This window comes from Dama dama, chromosome 20 (genome assembly GCF_033118175.1).
Source record: "Dama dama isolate Ldn47 chromosome 20, ASM3311817v1, whole genome shotgun sequence".
Taxonomy (NCBI): Eukaryota; Metazoa; Chordata; class Mammalia; order Artiodactyla; family Cervidae; genus Dama; species Dama dama.
Genome location: NC_083700.1, coordinates 96,893,984 through 96,919,471, shown reverse-complemented (window position 1 = coordinate 96,919,471; position 25,488 = coordinate 96,893,984). Strand labels below are relative to the sequence as shown.

The window sequence follows — 25,488 nt, the reverse complement described above, 5'->3', positions numbered from 1 at the left end:
GATAGATATACAGAAAGTAATATATACATATAAAGGAACAGTATTCAGCCACAAAAAGGAATGAAGTTCTGATACATGCTACAAGACAGATAAATCTTGGAAACATCATGCCAAATGAAATAAACCAGACATAAAAGGACAAAAATTTATGATTCTATTTATACAAAATACCCAGAACAGTCAAATGCATAGTTATTTTTCTAGACTCTAGAAGAATTTATCTAAAGTTATAATTATCCATGAATGTTTGACAGAACTAACTTGTAAAGTCTGAACTCATAAATCTGTTAAGGGTGGCTACTATTAAAAAAAACCAAACAAAATGGAAAATAAGACAAGTGTTGGTGAAGATCTAGAGAGGCTGGAACCTTCTGTTGGTAGGATTGTAAAATGGTCCAACCACTAGGGAAAACAGTATGGAGGTACCTCAAAAAATTAAAAATAGAAATACCATTTGAGGGACTTCTCTGGAGATATAGTAGTTAAGACTCTTCATATCCACTGCCAGGGTCACGGGTCAATTCCTAGTCAGGGGACCAAGATCCCACATGATGTGCAGTACAGCATCCGAAAATTAAAAAATTAAAAGAAAAAAATAAATAAGCAAAAAAGAATTTAAAAAGAAATACCATTTGATCCAACAATACCAATCTGAGTATATATCCAAAAGAACTGGAAGCAAGGTCTCAAAAGAGATACTGGATACCTACCTTCACAACAGCACTACTCACAATTGCCACCAGTGAAAACAACCCTAACGTCCCCTGAGAGATGAATGGATAAAGAAAATGTGGCATATACATACAATGAAATATTAGCATTAAAAAGGAAGGAAAACATGTCACAGTCTACAAAACAGATGAATCTTAAGGATATGATATGAAGTGAATAGCACTCACAAATAGACACTGTATGATTCTTCTTATATGAGCTATCTAAAGTAGTCAAATTCATAGTAACATGAAGTAGAATCATGGTTACCAGGTGCCAAGGTGAGGCAGAAAAGGGAGTTGTTTAATGGGTACAGCATTTCAGATCTGCAAGATGACAAAGTGCTGGAGATATGCTCTATAATAATGTGAATATGCTTAACTCTACTGAACTACACACTTAAAAATGGTTAAGCTGGTAAATTTCTGAAGTTTTTTTTTTTTTAATCATGATTTTAAAAATATATGGACCTGGAATTGTTTTTAGTAGGGTACATTTCCTTAATCACAAATTCAATTTATTTTATGGTTAAAAGACTATAAAGATTTTTAATTTCTTCTCAAATCAGTAATAGTAAGTTTTTCATAGTTGTTTTCAAAATGTGCTTTCCCTATGGAAGCTACCTTTACACAGCTCATTAAATTGTTTTATCTTTACTTCTTTGCAGTTACCAAATGAGTCCTATATTACAAAGTATCAAGTACTCATTTGAAGCCACAATCTATTACATACTGACTTGATCTAAAAATGAGACAGACTGCAATGGTGACTACTTTGCAGAAATTTACAGACAGCAATTATAGGCATCTCCAAATATAAAACCTGATAAATAATAAATCCACATAGAGCAACTCCTACTATGAGTAATGTGAGATCATACTTACTAAATCCTTTCTGATGTGTTCTTGAAGATTCCTTAATGTAAAATATTCTATATTCAAATGTTTCTTCCACTAAAACAATAGAAGGAAAGTGTCAAGACTGGGAGAAAGGAAATTTAAACCTACTTTAAGGTTTACGGAATTTTAAACCTTAAAAAGTCCTTATTTTTCACCATTTCAATTCAGCATGAAAAAAACTAATTTTCGGTGGCCTTTTCATTGTTGTTTTAAGTGAAGTGTTTTCTACTAACCAATGTAAAAATAATACCCAGATAAAAATTACTGTGTAAGGAGAAAAATAACCTACGATTCATATGTAGATAAATAGGCTGATTTATATTTATATTTGAAACCTGTCCTAGAAGACCTACTAAGGAGTTCATGAGTCAACTAGCAAAGCTGATTGGAAGCAAATTTCTTCCATTCCTTCTAAAGCAGTCTTGAACGCAATACACTTAAGATCTGGAAATTATGTTGAGTCCTTACAACATCTATAGATAGCCTTGGTCTTTTAACTAAAAATAAGCAAAAATAATTTTTTTTTATCTGAGCAAAACGCCCCAGGAACATGAATGCTGCTGCTGCTGCTGCTAAGTTGCTTCAGTCATTTCCGACTCTGTGCGACCCCATAGACGGCAGCCCACCAGGCTCCCCCGTCCCTGGGATTCTCCAGGCAAGAACACTGGAGTGGGTTGCCATTTCCTTCTCCAATGCATGAAAGTGGAAAGTGAAAGTGAAGTTGCTCAGTCGTGTCTGACTCTTAGCGACCCCATGGACCACAGCCTACCAGGCTCCTCCGTCCGTGGGATTTTCCAGGCAAAAGTACTGGAGTGAGTTGCCATTGCCTTCTCCCAAAACATGATATACTAGACTATTATAGAAAACCTTTTCTTAATGCGGAAAATGTAAATCAAAGAAACTCCCCCAGCGGCCCAAAAAAAGACTATCCTACCTATCCTTCATGGGCTTCCCAGGTGGCTCAGTGATAAAGAATCTGCCTGTCAATGTAGGAGACATGGGTTCAGTCCCTGGGTTGGAAAGATTCCCTGAAGAAGGAAATGGCAACTCATTCCAAGAATACTTGCCCGGGAAACCCAATGAACAGAGGAATCTGGTGGGCTACAGCCCATGGTGTCGCAAAAGAGTCGGACACAATTCAGCAACTAAAACAACAACTTGAACTTCATAGTCCAAGTTCAAATATCATCTTCAAAGTCCTTCATCCACCCACGATCTCCCTCTTCTCTTGAACTTCTAAGAGCACTTGTTGATATATTTTGATAGTTATCTATTGCTTATATTATTACTCTCCTAAGTCTGTTTTTCTAACTGGGAAATGAAAATTTGAGCAACATGTGAGGAAACTATTCAATAAGACTATTTAAATAAAATAATGCCTGACACAGTAACTACTCAATAAGTACTATAATAGTTATTACTCTGCCATTCACCAAATTTATAACTCTGAACAGTCACCTTTGCTAAATCTCATTTTCTTCACCTGTAAAGCAGAGATAATAATCCCTGTTGAATGACTGTCTATGTGTTAACAGGGGCAACCAAGACTCTTGGCTTTGAGAGGTTTTTTCATCATTATGCCTAAGATAACCCCTAGAGTACTACAGGTGATCATTTCTAAATCTTTGTACAACCTACAGCACTTTTATTACTTTAATACTATAAAATAAGCACTTTATAAACATAAATTTTAACAACTGTAAGAATTTTTTATGAATATGTCATAATTCACTTAACTTATGTCCTCAGTGTTGAGCATCAACCACTTTCTTACCAATATCTCTTCCCAGCTCCTTGCTGGTTCTTCTACCACACCAGCTCAGTACATCTCTTCAACCATGGAAAGTCATCCAACCATCTGCTTCCTCTGTTCCTATACCACAACTGCTGAGTGCTGCTAAAGAAAATTACAACGAGCTGGGAATCTGTGCCACTGCAAACCAGTAAGTCTCTAACCTTCACTGACATTAACTATGTTATTAGTAAATCATTTATATGCCTCTGATCAGTGGCCCTTCCCATTCCACACAGTGATCACTCTATACACCTCTTCTATTACAACTGCCTTCTACCAGAGAAAAAGAAGTCTGATCTCACCCAATTTTCCAACCTACATTGTTCTTCAAACTCATCTTCTTTCTTCTAAATGTTAGACAAAGGTTGGGTTAACAATTCCTCTCACCTACAAACACATTACTTTCCTGTTCCATCAAATCACACCCTCCCATATATTCAGTCTTATCTCCGCTTTATCATCTTCACTAAAATATCAGTGTCCTCAAGCAGTTCCATTTTCAGCGCAAAGACAGGTTAACAGCTGCACTGTAATGAATAAGCTTTATGCTAAAAGGTTCGGCAGAGCTCCGTGGAATCAGAAGATTCTACTCTTTTGCTTTTGTGATTTTTAAAATATTTACTTATTTATTTGGCTGTCAGGTCTTAGTTGTGGCATGCAGGATCTTTAGTTGGGGCATGTGACACCTAGTTCCCTGATAAGGGATCAAACTTAGGTCCCCTGCACTGGAAGAACAGAGTCTTAGCCACTGGACCACCATGAAAGTCCCAGATTCCTCTGTCTTAAAACAGAGGAATCTCAGATCTATGTCTCTCTCTTTTGCTACCTCTCACTTTTCCCTCACAGCAAATGTTCTAAGAGTGGTCTATATTTGTAGTCTCTACACTCTCACCTTTCATCCACTCTTCAACCTACTGTAATCTGATTACCAACCCATTCACTAAAGATATGTCTTGTTAAACTCCTCTCAATAACAAAGTCCAGCAGAAACTTTTTTATCTTCATGTCATAAACTCACCTTAGGTTTTACATGCTAAGTCATTTTTTTCTTCCTAAAAATTTCCCCAGAGATCAATCTTCTTTTCCTACCTTTCCTGCTGCTTTGAGTCTTTAATCTAATCATACTGCTTTAGCATAGTATGTTTCAGGAGTTCTATACTACCTGTAAGATAAAGTCCAAATTCTTTGGTATGGAATATAAGCCCTTCAAAGTCTGGCCCTGCTTACTTTTCTAAGCTCATTTTCCTATGACTTTCCCACAGGCACTTTCACCCTAGCCACACCTGAATACCCACAGCTCATCCAACAACCTCTCACGCCTCTGTACATATGGTTCCTCTGTTTCTCCTTCTCTTTCTTCCTCTCTCCCGCTTCTCTCCCCTCCCTCTCTCTCCCTCACCCTTTCTCCTCCCTCTGTCTCCTCTCTTTCCCTCTCCTTTCCATTTCCCACCACGCTCTCCTACCCAGCTACTTTTAAGACTCAGGTCTTATACAATTTTATCAATGAAACTTTCCCTTACACTTTTTAGACCTAGGTAGGCACTACCTCCTCTTTGATTCCACAGAGCTCTGCTGAACCTTTTAACATAAAACTTATTCATTACAGTGCAGCTGTTGACCTGTCTGCACTGAAACTGGAGCTCCTTGAGGACACACCTTTTCTTATTTATCTCTGTGTCTCCAGTGCTGAGTCTCCACTGATACAAGGCATTCGGTAAGTATTTGTTGAATGAATGCATGAGATGGGCAGCATTTAGGCTAACCATGAAGAAAAAGGGAAGATTCAAGAACAATTATGCTGAAAAAACAGCAATAGACTTTCTTAAGGCAGAAAAGGAAGAAAAGGTCAGTCTGGTAGAGCCAAGCACACACTAGAGTTAGACAGCTTCTAACAAGTAAGACATGCAGTTGCCTCTGGCAAAGCCTCCAGCACAAGTCCCTCACCTTAACTTTGCTAACACTTCCCTACCACTGTGTCACAAAAGCACTGAATTCCAAGAAGAGTACCTACTATATGCCAGATACTAAGCATCAGTTTGTTATATGTGTATATATATGTGTATTTGTGTATATATATTACATTTTATAATTTGTATAAAAATCTTTGTGAACTAAGTGCTACTACTCCTGACAGACTTTATTTTCTTGGGCTCCAAAATCACTGCAGATGGTGACTGCAAGCCACGAAATTAAAAGACAGCTGCTCCTTGGAAGAAAAGCTATGACAAACCTAGACAGCATATTAAAAAGCAGAGACATTATTTTGCCAACAAAGATCTATACAGTCAAACTTATGGTTTTTCCAGCAGTCATGTATGGATGTGAGAGTTGAATCATAAAGAAGGCTGAACACCGAAGAATTGATGCTTCTGAGCTGTGGTATTGGAGAAGACTCTTGAGTCTCTTGGACTGCAAGATCAAACCAGTCAATCCTAAGGGAAATCAATCCTGAATATTCATTAGAAGGACTGATGCTGAAGCTCCAACACTTTGGTCACCTGATACAAAGAGCCGACTCATTAAAGACCCTAACACCGGGGAAGATTGAAGGCATGAGGAGAAGGGGATGACAGAGAACAAGATGGTTGGATGGCATCACTACCTCAATGGACCTGAGTTTGAGCAAGCTCCGGGAGATGGTGAAGGACAGGGAAACCTGGTGTGCTGCAGTCCATGGGGTCACAGAGAGTGGGACACGACTGAGTGACTAAACAACAATTCCCATTTCACAGATGAAGATTGTTCAATGTCATTCAGTTGTTAAGCAGACAAAATTCAAACCGGTCTTCTAAAAAAGCACAATCCTCTCTCTCAAGCCATCAACTACATGAAATAGGACTTAAAAGTTTCTAGTGAAAAAAAAAAAAAAGTTTCTAGTGATCTTTCATATCATGTTTAAGGCTACCTTTAAAATGTCCCTTTATGGCAGATGTTGGAGAATATTCAAAATTAAGATAAGACATTCACCAAGCTTCTTCTCTGCTAATAAGGGTTCTCTCTATCTGTACTTATAATTCCTCATTCATCAAACCCTAAGAAACACAGATAGTGAAATTTTTATTCTCCACTTTCAAGTCTACAGTAGATAGAATAGGGCCCTCTGAGGATGTCGACATCCCTAGAATGTCCCTGCAACCTGTGAATATGTTACATTACATGCCAAAAGGGACTTTTTGTAGATTGATTAAGTCAAGAATATTGAGATGGGAAGATCATCTTGGATTATCCAAGTGGGCTAGAGAAATCACAGAGGTGCCCATAAAAGGAAGGCAATAATATCAGAGTTAGAGAAGGCGATATGACAACAGAAGCAGAGGTCAGAGAGAGAGAGTTTTGAAGATGCAATGCTACTACTGACTTTGAAATAGAGTAAGGGACCATGAGCCAAGAACACAGACAGCTTCTAGAAAGTGGGAAAAGCAAGAAAATGAATTCTTCTCCAGTGCTTCCAAAAGGAATATGCCCTGCCAACACCTTGATTTTAGAATTCTGACCTCCAGAACTGCAAGATAACAATGTTTTAAGCCACTAATTTTAAAGTAACTGGTTATGGTAGCAATAGGAGACTAATACAGAGTTTCTACATAACAATGCCTGAGAGTAAGAGCCAGCTTCAAGGTTATCTTTCTGAAGATTAATTTTTTTTAACTTAACTGTAGTATCTACTCATAAATCTTTTCTCTTTTTAAATATACTTTTAGGGACTTCCCAGGTGGCTCAGAAAGAATCCGCCTGCCAACACAGGAGACACGGGTTCAATCCCTGGTCCGGGAAGATCCCACATGACGTGGAACAGCTAAGCTTGCGTGCAACAACTATTGAGCCTGTGCTCTAGAGGCCAGGAGCTGCAACTACTAAAGTCCAAGTGCCCTAGAGCCTGTGTTTCACAACAAGAGAAGCCACAAGAACCGAAACTAGAGAGTAGCCCCCGCTGACCACAAGCAGAGAAAAGCCCGTGCAGCAACAAAGACCCAGCAGAGCCAAAAATGAGTAAATAAAATTAAATGCACTTTTAACATTGTTTTTGATATACAATAACAAATGTAGGACAAAATTATCCACAATCCTATTATTACTCTTTTATTTGATCATATTCTAGTTCTTTTCCTTCACCGTATTCCATTTTTATATATTGGTAGCAATAGCAAGGAATGGATATTATAGCTTACACTTTAATAATATTCCATGAGGTTTTTTTTTTTCATTTTGCTTCATTTTTTCCCTGCGATCCTTCTACCCCTCTCCTTTCCAATCTCACATAAGCTTCCTTTGTTGCTCCTACAACATTTCAAAAATACTCCTAGCTCAAGGTCTTTGTATGTTATTGCTGTTCATTCGGCCTGTAACACCCTTCATTCAACTATCCCCACGGCTCACTCCATTTCCTTTAGGTCTCTGCCCAAAATGTCACCTTAAAATATTTGCATACATGTAATAAACAAGAACTGAGACTCATATTTATAATTCCTACAAACCTAAGAAAAACTAAACAATCCCATAGAAAAATGGGCAAAAGACATGAAAAGGTATTTTACAAGAGGATAAACAAATGGCTATAAAAGATTGTAAACCTGATTAAGAATAAGAAAAATGCAAATGAATCTAAACCACAAGGAGGGATTTCCCTGGTGGTCCAGTGGTTAGGAATTCACCTTCCAATGCTTAGGATGTGGCTTGACACTGGTTGGGGGAACTAACGTTCCCCCAGCGTCATGGATCCCACATGCCGTGGGGCAACTAAGCCCACACACCACAACTAACAGCTGGTGCCACCAAAAATAAATAAATAAACAAATATTTTTAAAATAAACGAACTACAATGAGATACTACTATACACTTGTGAGATTTCCAAAAATTTAAGGGTCTGACAATACCAAGGGTTATTGTAGACGTAGAACAACATATATTGTCACAGAAGGCAATAATTTGGCATTCTCTACATATATTCTATAAACCAGAATTCTGAATCCAAGAAAAACAAGGAAGTAATTGTATTACAAAGTCAAGTCAAGCCAACAGAAATTTAATGTACGGCTCAGGAAACTCAAACAGGGGCTCTGTATCAACCTAGACGGGTGGGATGGGGAGGAAGATGGGAGGGAGGTTCAAAAGGGAGGGGATATATGTATATCTGTGGCTGATTCATGTTGGGGTTTGACAGAAAACAACAAGATTATGTAAAGCAATTATCCTTCAACAAAAAAAATAAGTTAAAAAAAAAAAAAGCCAAGTCAATGGTTACCTCTGGTAGGGAGAAGAGAAGGGGGTATATAATTGGAAAGGGGTATGCTTTTGGCTTCTGGGAAGTTATCTTCACCATCTTTATCTAAGTGGAGGTTACAAAGTTGCTCACTATATGAAGTCAGTAATCTGTACATTTATGTTTATATACTTACACATTTTATATATTCAAAGACATACCTTTTCATGTCTTTTGCCCATTTTTATATGGGATTGTGTATTTTACTTCACAACACAAAGGTTAAATCACCATATCGGTGAGGCCTTCTCTTGACTACCCAAAATAAAACAGTAATTCCTTCTCTGATTTCCATCTCCATAAGCCAGTAGCCATTTTGTTTTGTTTCTTTTTTTTTTTAGCTGCCCTGAGCTGTCTGTGGGATTTTAGTTCCCTGACCAGGGACTGAACCCAGGCCCTCTGCAGTGAGTGTGTGGAGTCCTAAACACTGGACTGCCAGGAAATTTCTGAGCCAGTAGATTTTTTTCTTCTTTTTTTTATTTCTTTGCTGTAACCTAACATAACCTATGTATTTACTTAATTTATTGTCATATTTCCTCCTGTATAAAGCAAGGACTTTGTTTTGTTCATTGCTATACTCCCAGCCATTAGAAGAGTACCTAGAAAAAAATACACCTTTACACTGGGTTGCCATTCCATTCTCCAGGGGATCTTCCCAACCCAGGGATCAAATCTGGGTCTCCTGCACTGCAGGCAGATTCTTTAACATCTGACCCACTAGGGTAAAGCCCATTTTTCACATATGCTCCTAGCCATTAGAAAAGGACCTAGAATAAAATACACCTTTACACTTTTATCCATATGATCCAAGCCTAACCTTCATCTTTATTTATTTTAAATAAATAAATTTTTGGTTGTTTTGGGTCTTCATTGCTACACGGGCTTTCTTTAGTTGCAGCGAACTGGGGCTACTCTTTGTGGCAGTACATCTTCTCACGGAGATGGTTTATCTTGGGGAGCATGGCCGCTAGGGCACTTGGGCTTCTGTAGTTGCAGCACCCAGGTTCAATTGCTCCATGGCATGTGAGATCTTGCTAGATCAGGGATCAAACCCGCATCTCCTGAATTGGCAGGCAGATTCTTAACCACTGGACCACCAGGGAAGTCCCTGTCCTTCCTCTTTAAATTGGGTCTCTTAGTTTATGGTACCACCATTTCCCAAGCCAGAAAACTAAGTCTTTGATTTTTCAGAGTCTTTGATTTTTCTCAAGACAGTCTCTAAGTCCCATTATTCTACTTCTTAAACAACTCTTCCTCTTCATTCTCTCTGCTACTATCTTCCCTTAGGCTTTTTTTGGGGGGTGGGGGGGGGGGGGAAGGAATCATCACATAATTTACAGTTATTTGTTTTTAATAATCAGAAGATAAAACAGAAGCACAATCTCTGGTTATAAATCTAACATGGGTATAGATGTAGAACTATGTGGGTTGGTAGTTAAGATTAGTGAGTCCACATGAACTGTTGTGCACAAGGTCTCCCCACCTCCATGCTGTTCTTTTTTTTCCCCCTTTACCTTAGGCTTTCATAACATCTTTCATCTGTACTGAAATAGCCTCCTAAAGAGTTTACCTCCTTCAATCTGGCTTTCCTCCAATCTATTTTTTACTTTGCAGCCAATATATTCTTTTCCCTACTTGAAACCAATTAGTCAGTAGCTCCCCAACTGCCCACAGGAAAAAGATCCAACCTCTAAGTATAGCATTCAGGGCCTTTCATGAATCGGCCCTCACCTATATCTCCAGACGCATTTACCACCACTTCCCACTTCATATTTGTTTCAGCAAAACTGAATTAGTTACAGTTCCCAAAACATATCAAGTTGTGTCTATTCATCCAGGCTGTTACCTCTCTACTACCTGACCAGTAAACCACTCCCTGTTTATACTTTTTTATTACTATACTTAAAATATTCATTTAACCAATATTTACTGAGCACCTCTATGTACCAGAGACAGTGCTATGTATAGGAGACCCAGCAGTTAATTATGGACTCAGCCCTTATCCTGAGGAAATTTATCATCTAATGAGGACTAAAGACACTCAACAATTAATAGTAAGTGTGGTTAAAGATTATAAAGTGGGTAATATAGTATATAATGCAAATGTATGGTAGCTGATAGGCATGAGAAATGGAGGAAGTAATAAAGAGAAGTCTACATACATTTGTTTACAGGTGGGTATTCCTTAATTACAGTCTGGGCTCCTTAAGGATAGGGATTATGCCATCTTTATATCACTAGCTAGAACAGTAAATAGTAATGTATAGTAATGTGCATTGTATACTACAAAGATCACTGACCTATTAACTCTCAGACTAATCCCTTTGGCCAGGTGACTGCAGTGTTCTTATTGACCAGGCCTGGGTCATGTGCCCACCCCTTAAAGCCAATGGATTAGATCAACCCTACCTAAGCCACACTGACTGCAAATGGGGGAGGAATGGTTCCAAAACAAAAATCAGGAAGCTTGTTACCCAAATAAGAGGGAAGGTTAGTTGGACAGGCAAAAACAGCAAGCAGTTCTCTCTTTAGGGGACACCGTAATTATCTCAAAACGTGCCTTGTTTCTTCCCCACACTGGTAAGGAGTTTACATGGGACTGACCCCTTCCCCAGCTCCAGGAGTAGGCCCTGATTCCACACAACAGTGGTTCTCAAAGTGTGGTGTGCAGACCAGTCAAAGCAGTAACATCTGGAAACTTGTTACAAATTTTTAGAACCCAATCCCAAACCTAGTGAATCAAAAACTCTGGAGGTAAGGCCTAGTATTCTTTTTTTTTTTTTTTAACAAGTCCTCCAGGTGGTTCTGATGCACTCTCAAGTTTACAAGACAGAGAAAGCTACAATTAGTAATTCAAGGAATCCTGATTTTAAGACAGTGATCCTTTGGGACACAGGACAGTCTAATTAGTGACAAACTCAGGATCTTTGTGTTATATTTGTGGGAAGCATCCTCCCTACCCTCCACCCCACACCATGCAATCCCAGGAGCCAAAGGCAGTCATCTTATACTACCAGAGAAGCCAGCCTGAGAAAAAAGCTGATATAGGGGAAAGCCAAAACAAATGCAGAAAAACTGGGCCAAAGTCTGACAGTCTTGATCAAACTTAGCCAGGGGCCCTCATTCCCTTTTTTAAATTGAAGTATAGTTGATTTACAATGTTGTGCTAATTTCTGCTGAGCAGCAAAGTGACTCAGTTATATACATCTATACATTCTTCTTTTATATACTTTTCCAGGGGGTTTATCCCAGGAGATTGGATATAGTTCCCTGTGCTATCCAGTAGGACCTTGTTTATTCCCTCATTCCCTTTGAACTTTTCAATTACACAAACCCACAAATTCTCTTTGTTTAAACCAACTTGAGTTGAACTTTTTGCTACTGAATCTGAAAAGTATTTTGATATTAGTTACAAGTTACATGTCTATTCCTACGCATCTCTCTCCATGGGGAGACTGTACTAGGAAATAGTGTTTATTCAACTGTCTAGCCTCTCTCTAAATTAGGCTTGGCAAATTTAGCAAATAAAAATACAAGACACCCAGTTACATTTGAATTTCAGATAAACAATGAATAACTTTTTAGTATAAATATGTCCCAAATATTTCATGGGGACGTACTGCATATATTTTATCCGGTAATGCTACCCTAAATGCCCACTGTTGATACCTAGGAATCAAAAAGAGAGGCCCAGGTCCATTTCAGTCAGACAGCAGTGATAACGGCTCTTACACAGTTCAGAAACAACAGTAAACTCCAAGTACTGAACTACGTCCTAGTATAGGTCTGAATCACCTGATTGTCTTAAACTTCTTCCTAAAAGTCAAACATGTCAAACTCTCTGGCAGGTAAGTGTGAAAAAAATCAAATATGTTCCTATATGAGTATTCATAGCTTCTTTTCTTTACCCCCTTGCTTCCTGGCCCTTATTATACAGATCACAGTAAGGAAACAGGCAAAGGAGAGAGCTAAAAGGGAAACCGGTACTCCTGGAAGAGAAACTAGTAAGTTGGAGAAAGGCAGGAAAGAAGCAAAAACAATGACTGGTCAAGTTGCTATAAACTGTTTAAGTTGCTCTCCAGGGGTCACAAACTAGAAGTAGACAGAGATAGAACTGGAAATCCAAACAATCTGAATCCAGAACCCCTAAACACTGAGCAACACTTCAGCAATGTCTATGCTCAAGCACTTAATCATTCCACTAACACGTAAACACACAAATATATTTTCATTATTCTAAAACACCAACAACTTTAGCACATAAAGTAAAATTATACATATGTGGCATGGCTTCCTTCTCTTTAATTTCTCCTCCCCTTCATAGACCACCACAGAAACTTGGAATTTCAAGATAATTTCCTTTTCAAAGTTACTTTTGAAAGTAAATTATAGTACAGTCTAGATTTATTCAGTAATGTTTATCAAAGTAACTCATGAGTAAGCCTTCATCAAATAACTAAGGCCACATATTATGCTGCTTTGCACTCAGATGTCAGAGAATAGAAATCATGACACTTCAAAGATAGAAAAATCTATCCAAAAATATACAGATTGACCTCATTTTAAAAGCTAAATCTTTTAATTACTAAAGCTTACCTAAAGCTAAAAATTAGAAAATAACTAAGTCAGTTTAGAAATGACAAGTTATGTAACTAGTCATACTATTCAGAATTCCAACTACTTTTTACAATCTCCACAGCATCCACCCATGTCCAAGTCACTACCGTCCCTCAGCCTGTTTATTGCAGTAGCCTCCTAACAGTTTCTCCACTTCCATCAGCAGCCAGAATTGTCCTTCTAAGCCAGGAATCATAACACATCCTTCTTCAACACACTTGGATGGCTTCTCATCACAGTCAAGACTTTTTCTTTATTAAAGCATATTTGATATACAATATTATATAAGTTACAGATGTACAGAAGAGTAAGTCACAACTTTTAAAGGTTATGCTCCATTTATATTTCTCAGTCAAGTTTTAAAAGCCAAAGTTCTTACAATGTCCTACATAGTCTTCCCCACCACCCACATCATTACTTGTCTTTTAAATCTTCCTATATAATACTTTCCCCTCACTCCACTTCAGCCACACCGGCCTCCTAAGTGACCCCTGAATGCCTGACACACGTGCTGCCTCAGAATAAGTCGTCGGGAATTCCCTCTACCAGGCACACTCCCTCACCCTCTTACCTCCCATGTATCTACCCGACTAGCACCCTCACTTCCTTCACGTCAGGCCCTCCCTGTCCTAGTATTTAAAATAGTTTCCGAGGGAAATCCATGGTGGTCCAGTGGTTAGAACTCCACTCTTCCACTGCAGGAGAGCATGGATTTGATCCCTGGTTGGGGAACTAAGATCCCACATGCTACGTGGCCTGAATGAATGAGTAAATAAATAAATAATATTGAAACAGCAGTTCCCTCACCCAGCACTCATATTTTTGTTCTCTGCTTTTTCTTCATAACATTTATCACCATCACTATGTATTCCACTTATGATTTTGTTTATTCTTTGTTCTCTCCCCTCCCTTAAAAATGTATAGTCCATGAATAAAGGGAGTTTTGCTGTTCTACTGAATGCTATACCTGCCTGGCAAACAAATATTTGCTGAAAAACATGAATTAATTAATACACATGAACAAAAACATTTTTGGATGCTTAATATGGTCTGGGCATCATGTTAGCTGCTTTACAGCTGTTAATTCACTGGATTCTCAAAACAATCTTATTAAAGTAGAGACAACCATCATTGCCATTTTTAGGCAAGGAAACCAAAATACAGAAAACATAAGTTAATTGTCCAATGCATAAGTAAATTGCCCAATGATATATACTAGGAAGTGGCAGAAGCCAACATGAACCCTGGCAATCTGATTCCAGAACCCTCTCTCTTAACAGCCCCACTATACTGCCTCTGAATTTCTAACTAGTTAATACAATCTCATTAAAAGATATGATTTATGAGTTACGTTAAGTGTCCTAATTTTTAAGGTCAGTCATTCAAATCATAAATCATTCTACAAGTCTTAGGCTTAATTTACCAAACTTAATTTACTAAACTTTGAAATATGGAATTTATAATTTTACAAATGCTTTCTCACACTCATTTACCAGATGTACTAATTTACTCTACTCCAACACCTACAAGCCTCAAATAAGGAAACTGTCAACCAGAGATGTTAGCTTCCTCATCTTCTAGAAAGCAACTGGTAAGACAGGAAATAGCCTGTCATATTTAACTCTCAACACTATGTAACCCTGTGAATTCCAATTTACAAAATGAAAGTGGGCTTCATAATACATCACTGTACTAACTAGATTTTAGTTTTGAAAAAGAAAAAAAAATTAACTCGCTAATTATCTTTATTTCCAAACACAGAGACAAGAACTTTGAAAAGAGCTATGGTTCTCCAAATTACTTTTTAGAGTGGCCACTGTTGTTTGCCAACCTAGAATTCATCCCCTCCTCTTCCTTCCTAACAGAATCCTTCCCCTGATAATGCCTCAGAGGAAGTCAACACCACTCCAGATTCCACAAACACGGTTATTTCAGTAGTAATCACTATTGAACCACTCATGACTGGTTCGGGAATGGACATATGACTCAATTCTGGCCAAAAAGCTGTGAAAGAAGCCTGCTAAAGGCTTTTGGAGAAAGTTTCCTCTCTCTGAATACAGTGGCACAGGAAGAGACCTCTTCCTTCTTTCAGAAGTTTTGTGTATGGAGACAGAAGCCAGTTCCAGGGAGGGCAGCAGAACTGGGCAAGGCAAAGAATATGGGTTTTTACTGACATTGCTGAATTTCTGTAATCAACCAACACTGAAGCTTATTACACGAGAAGATAAAATTTCTTATTTCTTAAGCCATGTTGAATGAGGTTCTGCTGCTTACAGCTGAAAATATACTAACTATATACTTTTTTATGAAACATATCCCAGGACGAATCTCAGGAAAAGAAGTTTGTAGTTCATTTTACAAATCCTTGTTAGAAGTTCAATATAAATTACCATACCAGAGAAGGCAATGGCAACCCACTCCAGTGTTCTTGCCTGGAGAATCCCAGGGACGGTGGAGCCTGGTGGGCTGCCGTCTATGGGGTCGCACAGGGTCGGACACGACTGAAGTGACTTAGCAGAAGCAGCAGCAGCAGAGTGACTCTACTGTACAGTTAGAAAGCTAAGAAGGATACATGTGAAAGAATGAACTCTAAAGCAATATTCCTCTAACACAATCATTTTGATACGGCCTTCTCCAAAATAATTTATACACAAATTTTAAATTTTGATTCATGATTTATATTTTCCTAAGTTAAAGAAAAAGAAACTAGGGAATTCCCTGGTCCAGTGGTTAGGCCTCAGCGCTTTCACTTCTGTGGCCTGGGTTCAATCCCTGGTCAGGGAACTGAGTAATATCTGCAAGCCACCTGGTACAGACAAAAAGAAAGAAAGAAACTACAACAATAAGTACCTAAGATCACATAGCCTGGATTTGTTGCCCTATACCCTTACACACAGGTAGACAACTAAACTGGTCCACAAACAGGACATCAGACAGGAAATCCAAGGCAGGATAATGGTGGATGGTATGACATCATGGTTTTATGTTGGCTCATAGTCACAGGGCATGGGGCAGTTTTTACACTGATGTGGGACATGCAAAATGGTATGATCCAGCAGGCTAGACCAAGTCTACTGCCCCTTTTATTAAAAAAAATAAGATAACCCTCTCACTTCATATGAACTTACAAATAATGCACAAGGAACCAAAAAATATACCATGGGCGAACAATTTGAAAATTGATCTTATAAGGCTCTACGGTTGACCTTACCTTGTTACTCCAAGTCAAGTTCTACACAATCTAAATTTAATTGGTATAGTAACACATTAAACAACTACATTTAACCCAAACTTTCAAAAACTTACTACTCACTTTTACTACTTCAAAATTTCAAATATGACTTTTATGCAAAACCATAAAATTTTGCTGATAACACTATGTATTGCATTTTTTCATTATTCCTTTTGTTATAATAAATTATCTTTATAAGTTTAAAGGTCACATGTTGATAATAAATAATACCAACATTTTGAAATGAGTCACAAAATAAAGCTGGTTGGGTCCACAGGCCTAAGATTTAACAAAATATTTAGACACTGGATGTTTATAGAGGGTAAAAAAAAAGGTACAAAAGAAATATGACAGCTTGACTTCAAGAAGCTTATCTTATTGGGGAAATAAATTACATTTGCGAAATAATTAATGCCATAACAGAACGTGATTTTGTGTCAAAATAACAGACCACAGCCCTAGATAATTAAGGGGTTCAGTGCTGGAATATTTAGAGGAAGAAAAGGAGGAAGAAGGACTTACAAAGGATCCTAATTTAAAGATGGGGTAGGATGGGTATAATCTAACATTAAGAAGCAGCATAAGCAAAAGGCTGGAGATGGAAATAGGCAAGGTATAGTGAAGTGATAAGCAAGGAATTGGGCAAGAAAAAAAATGGGAATAGAGGATTAGTAATTAAGATGAAAATGTAAATTGGTACCATATTACTAAAGATTACATATGTCAAGTTTAAGAGTATGGCCTCTGCTTAAAAGAAATGGAGAGTTGCTAATAATTTCTAAATAGAGCAGTTAAAACAATGAAAATAACATTTCAGTAGGATTAATCTGGCTGATGAATTCAGGATGAATTTATAGGGGAGGGGAAAAAGAAATTAGAAACAAAGAACCAGTTAGGAGGTACCAGTTAAGAACCTGGGCGTTAGTTAGGCAGACAGACCTGCTCTGCTACTTGCTATGAGGAAATGAATAAGTTAGTAAACACATTTATGTCTCAGTTTCCCATCTGCAAAGTGGGATAAACATCATGCCTATTTTATAAGGTTGTTGTGTGGCTAAAAGAAATAATACATATGAAAGCATTTAACATAGTGCCAGGTCTACAATAACTACTCAACAAATGCTGGCAACTATTGTTACCTTAGTACAAATCATTTCAAATGTGAGGTGATGAGGAACAAAGGCAACAGAAACTAAAAAGAAAGGATGATTTGAGTGATACTTCCATAGACTCATGAGAGTCTAGAAAAGACCCTAGGGAATTCTTCCAAAAACAAAATGACTCAGTTTAAATGCCAAGGATGAAGAAAAGCATGCAGCAAGATATCTCAAGAGGTTTTGACTGCAAAAGTATGCAAAGAAAAAGAGTTAACTGAATATTAGCAATATGCCAGGATATAAGCTACAATGAATTGAGTACATAACATGTGCCAAAGGGCTTCCCAGGCGGCTCAGTGGTAAGGAATCTACCTGCCAATGCAGGAGCTGCAGGAGATGTGGGTTCAATCCCTGGGTCAGGAAGATTCCCTGGAGGAGGAAATGGCAATCCACTCCAGTATTCTTGCCTAGAACTCATGGACAAAGGAGCCTAGCTGGCCACAGTCCATGGGGGTCACAAAGTGTCGGACACAACTGAGCAGGCACACAAGCAGCACACAACACACGCCAAACACGATACGAGATATTGATACAGTACTTCTAATCTCCAGAACAACTGCTAACAGTGTGTATTAATTCAGTTCCACAGAAGAGAAAATGGATGCTCACAGAGGTTACAAACACCAGCAAAGTAAGAAGCAAAGCTAAGTTTGGGACCCATACCATCTGTTTCCAAAGCCTGTGTTCTTTCTACTACATTCAGGCTGCATCCTCCTTTAATATCAATAAAAATTATATCATGTAGACCTATTTGTAATTATTTTTCTATATACTTTGTTAAATATGGTGGCCATAAAGATATCCAATATTTTCTATATTCTAAGAAAAATATAAAGCATGAAAAAAACAATGAGAATAAACTTTAAAAGCATTATCAAGTGAAGACTTACCATACTTCTAATGAAACATACTTGGATATACTATAAACTATAATATATTAAAATGAAAGCAATGACTAATCTTTTTCAATAAGAAGATGCTGAAAAAGTTGGCATGGCTTTTTTACATCATTTGATTATATAAACATTCGTTCCATACTACAATATCATTAAAAAGTGACACCTAGCTCATAAAAGAAATATCTTACAATACACACAGGAGAAGCATTTTATATAAGATGAATCCATCAAATGATCAGAGTTATAAAGAAAAATTCAACCACAGAAGCAGGATGCCCAATTTGCTAACAGTAAGGACCACATGGTGGCAGGTGACCTATTTCTCCAGTGTGTTTCTCAGCAGACATTTTCTTCAACCACAGGGCCAGTATGTTAGTTCTCCACCAGAATGTTACTTAATCTAAAATTTTACCAGGATGAAAATACCAAGTATGCCAAAAAAAGTAAGTTTCCTGAAACAACCTTTTCATCTGGCTCCAAAAATACTTTACTAGGTTGGCCATCAAACTATGTAGTCAAGTAACTACTAAACCAGTATTTCTCAGAGTGTAATCCAGAGACCACTGAGGGTCCCCAAGACCTTTCAGAGGGCCCAAGAGGGTCCAATTTTCACACTATTTTCAGAGTGTTACTAAGACATTATTTGCCTTCTCTACTCTCATTCTTTCACAACCGTGTAGTGGAGTTTTCCAGAGGCTATGACCTGTGATATCTCAACAGACTGAATGCAGGAGCAGACATGGGAATTTATATGCCTTCTATTAAGCCATACATTAAAGATTAAAAGGCCTGACATTAAAAGTTATTTGCAAAAACATAAAATGATGCCACTCTTCTCACTTTTTTTGTTTGTTTTGGGGGAAATACAGCTATTTTCTCACTTTAAAGTTATGTTAACATGTAATGCTTTATTATTTCTAAATGAATTAAATACTTTTTAACTTCTCAGTTTTATTCTAATATACAGCAAATTTCAATAGATTCAACCCACTTAAACAGAAACTCTTTGGGATCCTCAATAATTTTAAGAGTATAAAAGGGGTTGTTGTTCTTTAATCATTAAGTTGTGTCCCACTCTTTGTGACCCCATGGACTGTAGCCCTCCAGGCTCCTCTGTCCATGGGATTTCCCAGGCAAGAACACTGGAGTGGGTTGCCATTTCCTTCTTCGGGAGATCTTCCCGACCCAGGGATCAAACCCGGGTCTCGTGCATTAGCAGGTGGATTCTTTACCACCGAGTCACACAGGAAGCCCATAAAAGGGGTACTGAGATTTTAAAAAATGAGAACCACTTTTCCAGACCTTTCTATATTTATGTTTTGCCAAACAATTAAATTTTTTTAATTTTCTAGTTATCCCTGAAGAGACTGCTGCTGCCCTACAGATTCAGAAATTTGTTCTTAATAAGAAAAAAATAAGAACAAAAAAGTCTACAATCTTAAAAAGAATTGTATGTTAGTCTAAAAAAGAAATGATTTATTACATCTTCTTAAAATAAACACAATAACAAAGTCAAAACTGAAGTGCACTCTAACAGACCATTACCTATAAGCTTTTGGGGATGAGTTTATGATCAGTTGCGTACTGGTAATCTTCCAATAGCTCTTATACCCTGGTGGGCCACTGGTTAAGAATACGCCTTGCAATGCAGGGGTCAATCAGTTCAATTCCTAGTCCGGGAGGATCCCACATGCCGCTAAGCAACTAAGCCCAAGCCCCCAAGTGCCGTGGTATCAAAACTACTGAAGCCCCACATGCCTAGAAGAGCAACAAGAGAAGCCACTGCAACAAGAAGCCAGAGCACCACAACAAATAGTAGTTCCCACTTGCCATAACTAGAGTAAGCCTGTGCACAGCAACGAAGACCCATCACAGCCAATAAATAAACAAACAAACAAACAAACAAACAGGGCTCTTGGAAAGGACTATCCAGAAACTGTCCTGTTATGGAATAATCCTGATTTCCAAATCACAAGAGGACTAACCAAGATGCTTATAAGCATATCTCTGTACCATAATATTAACATTTCTGAAATTAAAATGTTTCATACTCACTCCATCTAAACAGTTTCCCAGTATTTCTGGGAAACACATAAAGATTAAGACATCAAAGTTTCATTTGGATCCAACCCTTACATTGTCAGTAAATTATAATAGATGTAGCAATCCAGCCAGTTATTAAAATCTTCAGGATACATGGTAATGGTAGTTTTTGAAAATACAGGTTGGAAAGAAAGACCTTTGAAAACTAGTTTTTGAGGCTGCTGAGAGCAATAATAGACAAAAATTTCACATTTACACTTCAGACTAAAATTAAAATGAAAGTCATATTTTAAAAACTATAATATTAATATTACAGTTAAGGACCCTAAGTCAATAACTGTAATTTGAAAGTTACTTAAACCAAGGCTACTGCAATAGCCAAGAAATGAAGTGACTGAAGACCTTAAGTAGAAAAGCAGGTAAAGGCTGCTTTTAAGAAACAACACTCCTTAGGCATTCATTAATTCAACACATATTTATTAAATTGTCTACTACTTACAAGACTTTGACAAGCTAAGAAGCTAATAAACTGGTGGGAAGATAATTCCAAAGGGGGAAGTATACATAAATAAATGCAGAAGCTACTCTAGGCAGAATGAAAGAAGTTCTAGCTGAGAAGTGCTAGAAGAGGGAGGGAAAGAAAGGAAGGCTATCTCCAAACAGGAGGGATCAGGGAACACACATTCTGGCAAAGAAGTCATCTAACCAGGACCCTTAACTGTATGAGATTTCAACCCAAAGTGAAAGGTACCCCAAGAAGAGGTAAAAGCACTCAGTCAAGGAACAGCAAGTATAAAACAGCTTCCGCAGAACTTGTGATGGACTCCAGGAGGGGAAAAGACTGGAAAATTAGGTTGGAAGCAAAAATAAAGGGACTCATATGACAGGATAAGGAAGATGCAGCTTTTTTCAGTAGGCAAAGGAAAACCGCTGGAAGGTTTTTAAATCACTGGAAGGTTTACCATTGGAAGATAAATCATTAAATGATACTTTAAGAATACTGTGGATTGGACAGAGTAGAAACAGGGGGAAAACAGTTAGTGCACTATCACACCAGTCCAGGAGCTTGATCTGGATCCTAGGATAGGAACTAGGAACTACGAAAGGATAGCTACAACACATGCTGCAACCTCTTCACTAAAAATTTACTTAGTTTTAAACATCTCAAAACTTAATTTATCACACAAAACAAGGTTTTTCACATTATTTACATTAAAAACCATTCACTTCATAGGCAATATTTTAGCATACTCAAGTATGTTTCCTTTTCAAAAAGCTGTTAGAAATAACTAACTGTATTCTATTAAGTCTACAAATGAGTAATGAAGAGCAGTATACGCATACTTTTAATATTCTGACTAGAATCTCAGTATGCAAAATTTCATTTAAGAATAAACATTCTAAACTCAAAAGTTCATCTCCATGGAATACACAAAGTTTGGATCAGAATTTTCTAAACAACCTTTCAAGACCCACGGCACTGCATAATGAAAACAGCCGACTTTTCTTAAAATCATTTTTGGACAATTCAACTCAACTCAGTCTATATTTCTACTAGGCCCATGTTTTTCAAATATTAGTGCCTTCTTCATTTTCTCCCCTCCTCCCCACTCACCTCTCCGCCCAACAAATTCCCTTTGTATGTCTGCAAGGCCAGATATTAAATGAACATAGTATGATTCTAAGGCAGTTTGAATATATAATTCTCACTGTAACAGAAATCTAGAATTATTAACCTTACTTTTTACAGGAGAGGAACCAATGATGTACTAAATTTCCATTTATGTGAATGACAAATGCATCTAATAGAAATGATGCTTTACCATTAAGGGGAAACAAAGAGGGAAATACACACAATAGATGGGTGGCAAATCTTACAAACTTTGCAAAATACAAAAAAAAAGCTGTATCTGGATTGCAGTCATAATTATAAAAGCAAATAAAGAAGGCTCCAAAATGAAGGGAAAAGAAAAAAATTCTAAGTGATCATTAAGAGTGAAAAAGGTTGATTCTATATTAGTACTGGCTCTTAATATAACATCATTTAACACTATCACTCTATGACTAATTGAAAAAAAACACAAAGAGGAGAATTCACTGTTCACAAGGACACAGGAAATAATTTCTACATACATCCTGTAAGACAGTTATACTTCATTACACTTTCATGGGCTCAGATCTTTTCAAAGGTTTCCAAAAACATACAGTCTTATGATAACTGAGACTCCCCAATGACACAATTTATTCTGTAGGCTTAGCTATAACACATTTTTAAAAGACATAACGAATTCATCCTTAACAAAAATAGTCACAAAGGCCCTCTACTTATTCAAAATCATTACATAAAGCACTGTCTATAATTGCAAACAAGATTTGAAAATCTGACAGCTGATAATCAGGACAGACTTAAAAGAAAAAAAATTACCCAACTTTTCCATTTTTCCTTCCTTTTCTTTTCCTACCATACACACAAAATGTCTGTAAGGATCTCAGACAAAGCTCTAAAGTAAAAATACAGTGTATGTATACTTTACATTATGGGCACTCAAACCTATCACATGTATGTACACATCACATATATTCACACAAAAAAAGGTTCTTCCTCTTTTTACGCTAAGAACCGAAGTTACATTAAATACTATCCCATAAATTGTTAAATCACCATAAATTAAAGAGTAATAAAACAGTGCACGCTAATCTCTCTGAGCGACTATATTCTGAAAAGAAAAACCTCAGACTAAGGCCATGACTGAATAAAAAGCCCAGCCCCTGAAAATCACTAACCGGCATTCGGTTTCCACGAGAGAAAAGGGGGTCTTTAAAACGAATAATCACATAGGCAAGCCCAGTTTCAGAAGTTAACGAAGGTAAAACACAGCGAACCAAACGTACTAAATGACAAGCTTTAAAGAATTCCCCTAAAGGGAAAAACTGACTTTAAGCCTGGGATATAAAGCATCCTTTGCAGGTAGAATCTTTAATTAAACAGGGGGGGGGAAAGGGGGGGGGGTGGAGGGTACGACGAAAACCTGAACGACAAGCAAAGGCAAAGTAAAAGAAACGGGTCCTTCCTCCCACCCCCACCACCCCAGCCCCCACCCGCACTCTCACAGGACAATAGGATCGGGGTCCTAACTGCAAACTTTAAACGTGTAAACCAGAAGCAGTTTTTACTGCAGCTCTAACTGCAAATCAGCTCCTCATCCCGAACCTAGAGCACCCAAGAATACTTCTGCCCGGAAAACATCACCAAGGTCTTGTTAAACACAAATCAGACCCATCACAAGATTCTTTTTTTTCTCCCAAGTACCTGGAGGATCCATTTCAATATAAAATATCAGTTCTGTCGAATAGGGCATCATCACCTCCCTCCAGTCTGCGTCATCGCGGTCCATACTCCACACCGTATTGTACATCGCGCTGTCAGGGGCAGGTCGTCAGAAAATATATAGAAAGCATATATATTCTTTATCTGCTATTTAAAAATCTAAATATATATATCTGTAAAAGTCCCACTGGAAGATGTACTTCGGGGTTTCCAACGGCCGGTACAAGTCCAGCCAACTACTAGGATGAGGACGGGGTCCTTCTGCCCTCTCCTCCGGCATCAAACAAAATGCCCCCGGAATGTTCAAGCTACGGGCTTTTCTCCTCGAAGGGATACAGAGAGGCTTGGGGCGGGGGTGGGGGGTGGGGTGGGGTGGGGTGGGGTGGGGGGGGCGAGGGCAGAGGTGTAAAAAGCGGCTTTCCAAAAATCCCTTCTACACAGTCGTTCTGCAAAGAGAAAAGCTCCTATCGCCTTCAAATCTTTCAGCGGAAGCCACTTTCGTGTCCTTCGAGAGGGAGAATGGAGAGGGGGGGAAAAGAACGCGTTGCAAGAAAGGTGGGGAAGTGACAAAGGAAAGAATAAAAAGGGGGTTGGGTATTGCGTTCAAGTTTCGGGGTCCCACTGGTCTGCGAGGAGAGATCCCCTCAGGGGCCGGGACCCGGGCTTCGTTCCGTTCGGACTCGGAACCGAAGCTGCCGCAGCCTCGGGATGGGGTCCTGTTCCAGAGTCCAGTTAGCTCTGCTTGGCCGGACGCTCCCGCCGGGCTGTAAGCGAGCCCGCCAGCGCCTGATCCCCTCACGCTCTGCCCTGACTCCAGCCACTAGAGTTTCATTTTAACGGCGCGGAGGGGGACACCCTCCCCCGCCCCCAAGCTCCCCCGCTGAGGCGCCACCCAACCAGGCCGAGCAGGGGGGACGGCCAACATCGCCAGTGCCCCTTCCACTCTATCCCGCCTCGAAGTGTTGGGGTTTCTGTCAGCTGCCTGAGACGGTGTGAGTAAAACTATCCTCTGCCTCAGCTATCAATTCTCCCTATCGCTCCCTAGGCCTCGGCTCCTTAACCCACCAACCTCTCTCCCCCCCTCAGCCTCAATCAGAATGGTAGGGCCCGGGCGCTGGCTGCTCGCCAGGAGTCAGTGCCTGGAGCACGCGAGCCGGGCCGGGAGGGAGAGGCGAGCAGGGAGGAGAGGAGGGGGAAGAGAGAGTGAAGTGGATGGTGATTGGCTGAGCCGGGTTGCCGGAGCCCGGAGCCTGCGTCTTTTGTCTGCCTTGCTCCAGCCAAGGAGCGGGAGACGACTGCGCGCCCCAAGTGGGCCAATCAGGAGCCAGCCGGCGCCGGCCGGTGTGGCGGCGATTGGTCGGAGCCTAGTTACTAAGCGGGACAAAGGCAGAAGGGGGAAAGAAAAGAAGAGGAGGAAAAAAAAAAAAAAGAAAGAAAGAAAGCGCAAACGGCGGTTACTGACAGGCTGGGCGAGCGCTCGGGGGCTCAAGCTGCCCGGAGACAGGCGGGGCTCCCGCTGAGGCTCGGTCCGCTCGGACGAGTAGAA

At 38.9% G+C, this 25,488-nt stretch overlaps 1 protein-coding gene across 4 annotated transcripts in view; it reads right to left on the bottom strand.

The window, feature by feature from the left end:
- The window catches only part of PIK3R3 (phosphoinositide-3-kinase regulatory subunit 3), a 96,604-nt gene extending 72,322 nt beyond the window's left edge, over nucleotides 1-24,282 (bottom strand). For 2 of the 4 annotated variants that reach the window (XM_061122018.1, XM_061122019.1), the window contains exon 1: nucleotides 23,925-24,282. In XM_061122018.1, the coding sequence (XP_060978001.1) occupies nucleotides 23,925-24,030 (106 nt within the window). In that variant the 5' untranslated portion in view covers nucleotides 24,031-24,282. Of the gene's footprint in view, nucleotides 1-451; nucleotides 525-1,595; nucleotides 1,665-23,924 lie in introns of those variants that run through there. The other 2 variants (XM_061122017.1, XM_061122021.1) reach the window with 2 other exon arrangements.
- Between the last annotated feature and the right edge of the window lie 1,206 nt (nucleotides 24,283-25,488).